We start from the raw sequence: 9,876 nt of genomic DNA on the forward strand, positions 1-9,876 counted from the left end.
GAAGAAGGTGTATTGCATCAGATCAATTATCACACAACAGAATGATAACATAACACTCCATAGTTTGGTAATGGATATCACATCGCTGATAGCCCCTACCACATCAGTGACTTATTTACATCATAGAACCATCACATATTAAATAATATATACATAATTCAAAATATCAAACTTTAATTCTGGCACCGTACCCCACCCCCATACCATCCTTCAAGTTTGTTTGTCCAGTTCAGTGCTAAGCAAAGAGCTGTTTTGCAGTGGTGCTCTGGGTTCACCCTTCTGCTGCCTGTTAAGTTAATTAGGCAACTGCAGCTAAGGGAAGTAGTTAGACATGGGTGGTCTACATCAAGATTGTTGACAGAGAAGCCCAACTGCTGCCTAAGAGTGGCCCCGTTTCCAAAACACCCCAGCAATCCGAATAGGTGTTCTGTTATGGCCCAAAGACTGCTGTGCAGCAACCCAATGGCTGTATTCCAATAAGGAAAACTGTATAGGAAAGCCCCCCTAACTGGCCACCCTAACTTGGAAGCGTTTTCAGCGTCGCCCATTTATGCCTGTGATAGAACTGGCCCCAATTTAAGTTGATCCCAGGCCTCGTTTTAGGAGTTCTACCTGCAACCTCTATGTAAGGCTGTGATAACATTTGACACAGGCTTTGCCTATGTCTTTGTCAATTGATGCTTCTAGCTTTTGTTGGCCGTTTTGTGTATGCACCTTCCTTTCAGTTCAGAGACTGGCAGCCGTTATTATATCACTGACTCATAATCCTTGTTTCATTTGAAACTGATTAAAATCAGTGAGTTAACACAATTGAATGTTGCATCCACCGCAGAAATCTGTGCTTAACCTGAAGTCACAGGTTTGAATCTGTGTGTGTCCACACAACCTCTGAGTCGTTCGAAGTAAAAAAAAATAAGAAAAAAAAGAGTACAATTGAGTTCAGTAAGAATAGCTGTGGTCAGCGCTTAGAGTTGGTTCACAGTGCACCCCATGAGGGTAGCAATTCATATGTATGCACTAAGTAACGCTTGTCACATCAAACGCTGATAACTGCAATGTATCACATTCTAGAGTGATACGATGAATCACTCACTTAATATACAGATAACCCTTACCACATTATTGACTCACCCATATCATTCCATTGCTTGACAACCCATTTGAGCATCCCAGATGGAGAACCCATTCCACAGCACCCTGTATCACACCACAATTGGACAATAAACTGTATCAAGTTTTCACTTGACACTCCGAATTTCAGCATATACAGTTAACGCTTAATACATCAGGGTGAAAACTGTTCCTAACTTAAACCCTGACAACCCGTTTCACATTATAGCGGTAACTATCATCACCTCATAGAATTATAAATTGCTTACAGTAGGCAGATAACCCTTATATCACACCCATACTGCTTTGCACTCGCTCTTTAGATCTCCGAAAGGGATTTTTAAATTTAAGATTTGAAAGTTAATAATATCAGATTGTATCGAGGAGCCCTTAGTTTTATAATGGTTTCTAATGATGATGCTTTTTTGTATCATCTATATAATTATGTTTCTTTCCAGAGCTCTTATAATACAGGCCACTGTTTTCTATGGATCACAATTTTAATTGGTCAAATGGAAGTTTTGATTTTAACGTATTAAATGTATTGTTGTTATTAACGGCGAAATCCGAATTTAATAAAGAATTCATTCACACCCATACTCTTATCACATCAAAGCATTGACAGAAATCATACCACAGTCAAAATAAGCATGCCATTAACTCGCTACATGCACTGAGTGACAAACAAAGAGGCTGCTGCGGCTCCTGGGGTTGTGTTGAACAGTAACCTGCTCCTTCTTCACTTTCCATGGCAGTCACTCAGACTCCCTCCACATAGATCCTCACTAGACATGATCAGAAACCCGCCCCCCATCCCCAGCCCCCAAAAAGGTGACTTTCAGAATTTCATAGGTAACTGATGCAAAGGTTTGATGATCCCTAACATTCTGCGGGACACTTTTGTAGGTGGAAATGAGTCCACCAGCCCCACTTTCACCCTACTGCTCCCCTCCCAAGCTCACAACATCCCAAGATTGTTTGATACTTTCAAACAAATAGAGACAAAGTTACCATGCCACCGTTCGGCAATGGGTCATGTTGCATGGCCCCCTGGGAGATGGGAGTGGCCTGCTCTGCATCATATATCCTTCATATATCCTTCTTGTTTGTCATTGTGTGACTTTGAATTTCCCAAACAAACCTCTGGGGGAATTTCCATACGTTTGTGGGATTTCATTCACCCAACATTGATGTGCTTCGAGTATTGTCCGATCCGGTTTGACGACCCCTAATACTAGCTCTGGCAATGGAGCCATCAGCACAAATCTGTGAATTATTTTGGAGTCTGGGCCTCTTTCTCAACATCAGAATAAGCATTACTCACCATATTCCTTCTCAGTAGAGGGGCTCCCACAGTCTTGTGATAGATGGAAAGACAGCCAGACAGATGGAGAAATGTGCAGTTGATTGGATTGAAGATTCAGTGGTATGATAGATGAATAAATAGAAGAACAGATGAAAAGAAGGAAACTGACTGGCAGACACAATGTTGGAAATATATAGATACATGGATGCATTATGAATGTTGTGAAAGTTCTGCTCATGAGAACAGTATTTAATGGAGTAATGAAAATGTTGCATTTCAAAATATGATGTTGTCACAGGCATGCCTTTATCATCGGGTGGCCTAGATCATAGAACCTCCACTTGGTCACTATTCACTCTGCAGTTGCCTTTTGATGAACTTATATTGAAGAAGGCTTGTCACAGTCCACTGTGTCAATAATAAACATTATTTAGGACAAGGAAAGAATTGAAGGAAATAGTGTGAGGGGAAAGATGGGCACCAGCAAAGAGGGTCTGATTAAGTCCAGATCTTTAGTAAAAAATAGAAGCAAAGTGTGCATGAGGAGTGTAGGCCAGACTCAAGTGGGGAAAGCCATGACAGCAGGAGCAGAGCAGAAGAGGCATAGTGATAAGCAGGACGCTCACATGGGAACTTTGGTGAGCACTGGGGGCGCAGGTGAGAAGAAAGGGGAGATGATGAAAAGAAGTGAAGATGTGTCGATTCAAGAGAAGGGTCTGAAGGGCAGAAGATAACAGGCATATTATAAATGGGTATAGACCTGAGTGTGTGGTGTTTAGGGGGTTCATGAAAGAGGTTATGGGGGAGAACATGAAGAAGAGAAGGCCTACCCAAGGTCTGAGGGATGAAATGGAAGGGTGGCAAAATTGAGGGAGGCCTATTGCGGGTGGTTAAGCTCACAGAGTGTGGATTCCAGGAAGAGTGCTGTGAGGCAAGCAATGCATTGTAGATGGTCAATGACTTATGTGAGGGATAGAAATTGAAAGAAATGTTCCAGGGATACAGAGGGGGGATATCATGAGGGATGTGAAGAAAGGAGAGGGGAAAGAAAAATTCGGGTATAGATTAAGAATGAAGGTAAGGGTATCAGTGAGGTGATCAGGTGGCAAACGTAGAAGAAAATCCTAAGGAGGAGAGATGCAGATGTAAGAGGTAGGAGTTCACAGGAGAGCTTGGTTTTAAAGCTGAAAGAAAATGGAAGCTGCAAGGATCCTGTCCACAGAGGACTGAAAACAGATCAGAAATACACCCTTCAATAAAATAAAGGTGGGCAGCCACAGAGCAGACAATGGACAACTCTGGGAACATGGAGACTGTGACAGAGCACCAGAAAGAGGGCACAAAGACAACAACAGAGTGGCCTTCAGATTGCTCATGGCAGACAGGTCAACTTGAATGTAACAGATCAACCCATGATAGTCCAACATTACTGCCACATAACAGCAAATGGATGGAAGACCATGAAGATGTAGCTGTGACTGCCACAGAACAGCATTCAGACAAATGACACCGGAATGTACTAAATGACTGCCAAAAAGCAGCCTAATCACAGCTGTCACTTGATCAGCCAATGAGGTCACCCCAAACAGACTAACATGGTGAAACGTAAGATATGCATTCAGAGGCACATCACATATGGGATCTCAAATTAGGGAGAATCTGAGCAAATCTTTACAAGTAAAACTATAGCACAACATAGTACTACCACTTCCAAGCACTACACAACAGACAATCGTTTCAATAACCGCCCCTCCCCAAATGACATCCCTTCAGAAACCATCTCACATCCAATATCGTCCACACAGCCCATGTTCATCAATGCTCTCTTTCACAAGCTCCTTCCAACACCAAATCACTCCTAACACTCTCGCATACAAACGCTCCCTTCCATACCTCCCTCGCATCAAAGTCCCCAGAACACATCCATCCTTCCAGCACCACTCACACATTCTAGGACCTGATAAAAAAAAGCCACTGCCCACCACAAAATAACATCTCTTCCTACCTCTGAAACCCTGCACAATCCATAAGCCAACACTCCACTCAAACTAATCAATCCACACTGGCCTCCTTTGAAACACCTTTGAAATAATGAACAGTTCCTACATGCAAACATCACGCTCTACAACATCTCCCCCACAAAGCAATGTGCATACCACAATCACGCACCCAATAAATCCTGATGCGACCCCACCCAACAATCACACACAGACACAGAAACACAAACACATGCACAGCTCCGTGTTGTCACCCACAAGCCTAAGATCCCCAACTCTCCTTTCCAATAAACCCCAAACAAATGAGCTCAGGATGCACACACAACTTTAATCAAAACTTCCTAGCAAGACTCCCACACACTCATGAGGCCTCATCAGGAGTTGGGCGTTAGCCCTTAAATGTGGCGGTAATGTTATTACCACTGCATTTAAGGGCTGGCCCTATTATGGCTTGGGCGGTAAGTTGGAGTTTTACCTCCAGCAAAAAGCTGGAGGTAGAAATGTCCACTTACCACACATTTTTGCCGCAATTACCACAGCAGTAATAGGGCCCCCAACCCCAATGGGTCATATGGACCAATGGGGAATGGGCAATAACCGCCCAACAGCTACTCGTGATCCGGTGCTAATAGCGCCGGACCGAAGAGCACTAACGCTATGTGCACTGGCGGTATCTGTGATACCGCCAGGCTCGTGATGATGCCCAATGTCTCCAGACTCAACTCAGCCCTATGTCAACGCGGCCCAACAGAAAAGATTCTCAGCCCCCTTCCAAAATATATTTTTTATTTATTATGTTTTTATTTTATTGATCTTGTAGTTAAAACAAATAACTTCTGACCATTTTTACAGCACTATTGAAAAAGAAGAAAATGTATCCAACATATCCCAAAATGTTCCCCAAAGACATAGACCTCCATATGTGTCTAATCTAATTCAATTCCTTCACATTTATGGGGTTGCTTGTATTCTCCTGCAAAGGGATGTTATGTTATGTGTCTTTTATACTGTACACTTCTCCACCGTAGTCTTGGAGAGTTGAGCATTGACCGCTTATAGGCAAATTGTGACACTGTCTGGAGTGGCATCCAGACCATCGTGTATGGGAAACAGGAGAAGGAAATTGTGTCAAGGAGACTTGGAAAGTGGAAGAGTGGGAAAAGTCAGGAAGACAACAATGTAAAGCCTTAACTCACATTGCGTAGGGAGATTGACTATTAGGTTGAGTGATAGCTATAGTGATTGGTGGGATGAATGTATAGTGTTCAGTGTTTTAACCAGAAGAAAATATAATCAAAAGAAAGGACGGGAGCTTATCTTATTGGCCAGAAGAAACGTAATGGAGGTAGTTACTAGTGTGGTAGTGACATTACTGTGGACCTGGCAATTCATGCTGGACTTCTCCCATCAGTGCCAGGCGCAAAACCTGTGCAGATATGGCTGATACTCTTCTGTAATGACAAGGACAGGATAAAAAAAAAAGATGAAATCGAAGCTGAAATAGCAATGACAGTGGTTATGAATTCATACACTTCTTCTATTCATCATTGTTTGGCATCTATCTCTTCAACTCCTAAACCAGCCTGAGACCCATCCCCTTAACACATTTCACCAGACAATGGCACAAGGATTTTGAACAGGAATTATTTTCACACCTATTTTACAATGGACCTAAACCTGCCCACTGGCACATAACCTCACGACTTAGTGGTGTAATTTCGCTCCAAGGTCACCTAAGCACTTGACCTCATTCCACCATGAATCTGAAAAATAATACAATGCAAAATTAAAACATGTCACATAATGTGAATTTTGGCAACACAAAAATGGTAAACTGCAAGTAGGAAAAGCAGTGCTGACAATCAGAAGTCGCATCAGTTAAACACTGCAGGCCAACTCTACAAAAGAGGATGTTCTACTGATTAAGAGGTGCAAAAGACACATGCCTCTAACCAGATCCACAAATAGCCCAACCACTCATTAGAAGAGGCTGAGCATTAAACAAGCCTATGCGAAAAGGACGAGCAAATAAAGGGTTAAGGCGTGTATGAGAACTAACCATGGAGAACAAAACAAACACTCCCAATAATTCCAAACAGCAGTGTGAAGATCTGCTCAATCTTTTTGAGTTAAAGATAGCACAAATTCGTGAGGACATAGCCAACAACCCAACACTCTCACTTTTTAGGTCCCCATACCACCCACCAGCGCTGGATTGTTTTTGTTTTTTAACACATTGGAAATAGAAGAACAAACAAAATGAAGGCCCCTGAAAGTCCCTGCAGAACCATGCAGCTTGCTTCAATGCACTCCTGACCACTTTAGTCCCAGACATCACCAGCTTTGTCAAAGCATCCCTCTTTAGTGGAATAGTGCATTCATACATGAAACAATAAGGTATTAGACCGCTATCTCTAAAATCTCACCGCTGATCCTGAGTATCTGGCTACAGACAGACTGATTACAGATATGCTGTGCTTAAGCACAATACTGTGAAGGGAAGTGATACACCAACTCCAAGGTCACGAGGAGCGCCACAAGCCATTCGATGTTCACCAATCAGGCTCTAGGAATTCGAGAGGAACAGAATCAACGCTGGCAAGCGTAAGTGGAGACCATCTACCAACATCTAGCAGGCCTTACCCTCCTCGGCATTTCAGAGGCTATGGTAACATGGACCGTTCCACCGTAGTGCAAAGACTAACAGAAAGGAGGGGTGATTCTGGGACTTCTCGAGAGGATTTGATCCTTCCGCAGAAATCATAGTCAAAAAATAAAACTGGGCTCATCTGAATCCACCTGCCCAAAAGCGCCCCGCTGTGTTCTGTAAAACTCTTTGCTTCCCCCTCTTTGTTCAAGATCCACATGCTCCCTCTGGACCAATGAATGGATAATGACCAACTGCGCTTCCAAATGTATGCAGATGACATGTAAATTCATTGATGCTCGAGAAGGAAGGGAATCACGAAAGGCCAGGACACAATCTTGCACTGGATCAGTGAGGTAGCCTCCTCTGCCAGGACACTCCTAAATCAGAGATTCTCATTCTGGGAGATTCATCCATCAACACTCACCCATCATTCACATGACCTATTGCCACCGAGCAATGCAACTAGCCCTTTCCGGAGAGTCACTGTCATGCAAGGCCTTTCTGATGCCGACTTCACTCATCACATCAATGCAATGGCCAATGGCATTCACTTCCAGCTTTAGATGCTGGGCAAAACAAGTCCATGCATAAAGGTGATGCGATCCTTTGTTATGGGCGATGTAGGCTTCCGGAAAGTGGTGGAATCTGGCCTTCCGCAGGAAATGCCAGACAGACTCCAAAAACCAAGAGGCTAGATTGGCCTCAACGAGAAAAAAAGAAGACAAAAAGAACAGGTCCGTCCTATTTTAAAATCACATCATTGACTTCCGTGACACCCAGAATAACCTACACAATAGTTTAAAATTATTTGCGGGTACTTCTGGCACAAAAGCCCACAGGACCAGGAAAATCGGTCCTTTTTAAGACTGTGTTGGACCAAATCACAGACACCTCCAGGCAGAAACTAAAATCAAAAATTGAAAAAGAGAAAATCGTGGTGTCGAAACCCTCAGACACCGTTTCAGAAACGTTGTTGACTTTAAGGGTATTCTCGTCCTTTTTACATTGGCTTGCACGATAGTCTGGCACTTAATCCAGCCGTGAGAGAACAAGTGAAGCAAGATGTTGAAGACAAAACTTTTCAAAATAACGTTTGACAATTTAGTGACTCCACAGTGTGGTGAATGAGTAAAGCCAAGTGGTGGGACTCTACCCAGAGTCCCATGGATTCTAATTGACTGGTCCTTGCCCACCTTCCAAGCCTTACTTTTGCTTCATTAACCCAGTCGACCTGCACTGTCACCATCATGCTTTCCGCATCCCTCTAGCCTGCCACCCAGAGACAGCTACTAGTCCAGTATATTTGGGGCTGGTCGAAACTGACTATCCCCACTCCACCCATTGCCTTTTTTCCTCAGCTCTCCATTCTTATCTTATGTGGGATTTTTTTGTAAACAAGTGATTACAAGTAGCAATTGACAACAAATGTGGCGCTATAAAAAAATACAACCAATCTCTGTACAACCCACATCACCTTTCCCGACGCTCTTTACATAGCAGAGCCCATCGCAGACCCCACACATCTTCCACCCCGACAGCACGACCTCTTGTCAAACACTCCAAGAACCCCCAACCCTCCACACACGCGACTTACCGCAGGCCGCCCCTCTATTGGGTCCGGGGGGGGGTTAGGGGGATGGGAGTGGATATCTCGGAGTTTTAGCGGATTCGGAGCATCGCAGGGAAAAACACGAGTAAATCCGCTTAGCAGAGCTGCTGCGCCTGGGCTTCCTGCGGCCGGGGACTGCGGGCGCGTGGGCATCAGCGGCTCATCGCTGTCAGAGGGCGAACGAGGGAGGGAGGGACGGAGGAAGTTAAGCGTGAGATGGGGAGCGACAGGGAGGGGGGTGCGGAAAAGGGAGAGGGGAGAGGGACTACAGAAGGGCAGCGGTGGAAGGGGGCGCAGGGTGAGAGCGGCACCCTTTCCAGTTAAGGAAAGGGGACGGGGCCGAGGGGAGTAGGCTCGGCTTCATACTAGGGAGGGGGCGGGGAGGGGGGGGGGCGACTGGGCAATCGCTGCACTGCAAACCCAAATCAAGGATGAGGGACATGTGTAGAATAGTCAAGGAGGATGGGGGATGCGAGAGCCTGTGTAGCGGGGTTGTATGAAGGGGGCAGGGGGGCGGAAGGGGGAGAGAACAAGGATTTGAGAAACAGCGTTGAGAGAGAGAACCTGCACGAAAGGGAGAGGATGGGAGAAAGAAGAGGTAAAGGAAAGGGAGAGGTGGGGGACACAAAAGAGAAAGAGAGAAAGAGAAGTGAGGAGGGGAGAGAGGAGAGGCCAGGAAGAGGTAGAACGGGGGAGTGGGGAAGCGAGAGTGGGGAAAGGAAAGGTAGAGAGACAAGGCGCCGAGAGAAGTGGGAGTGGGAAAGCGGAAGGCGAGCGAGAGACCAGAAGTAAAGAGTGGGGAGGGGGGCGAGGATGGGGGTAATCAGAGGGATGGAGAGAGAAAAAGAGACAGAATCGAGGAAAGAAGAGAGAGGGGGGGCACGATATGCGAACAATGGAATGTCAAGAACAGGCGAAGAAGGTGGGGAAAGGATGAGGGGACGGGAGATCAGCCATGGAGGGAAGAGCCAAACATGATGTGTTCCCGGAGAGGGACACGCGCGAGTCTAGATGCGGGGGGGGGAGGGGGTTGGCGAACGCACACACATTACCTAGCGAGAACTGGGAGCTAGCGAAACGTGGGACAAAGGGGAAGCGAGTGCCAAGTCTGCATGTGCACGGGGAGCGCGGGAGTGAAGGAAAGAGGCCAGGGCGCCGGGAACGCACTGACCAGGCGAGGCGCTTCTTGCACAGCACGTTCCCG

At 45.4% G+C, this 9,876-nt stretch overlaps 1 protein-coding gene across 2 annotated transcripts in view; it reads right to left on the minus strand.

Annotated features, from left to right (window-relative positions):
• The window catches only part of ZNF488 (zinc finger protein 488), a 96,615-nt gene extending 86,965 nt beyond the window's left edge, over positions 1-9,650 (minus strand). The window contains exon 1 of one of the 2 annotated variants that reach the window (XM_069611188.1): positions 8,658-9,650. In XM_069611188.1, the coding sequence (XP_069467289.1) occupies positions 8,658-8,825 (168 nt within the window). In that variant the 5' untranslated portion in view covers positions 8,826-9,650. Of the gene's footprint in view, positions 1-8,537; positions 8,590-8,657 lie in introns of those variants that run through there. The other variant, XM_069611190.1, reaches the window with a different exon arrangement.
• Between the last annotated feature and the right edge of the window lie 226 nt (positions 9,651-9,876).

This window comes from Ambystoma mexicanum, chromosome 8 (assembly GCF_040938575.1).
Source record: "Ambystoma mexicanum isolate Mex_15411 chromosome 8, UKY_AmexF1_1, whole genome shotgun sequence".
NCBI lineage: Eukaryota > Metazoa > Chordata > Amphibia > Caudata > Ambystomatidae > Ambystoma > Ambystoma mexicanum.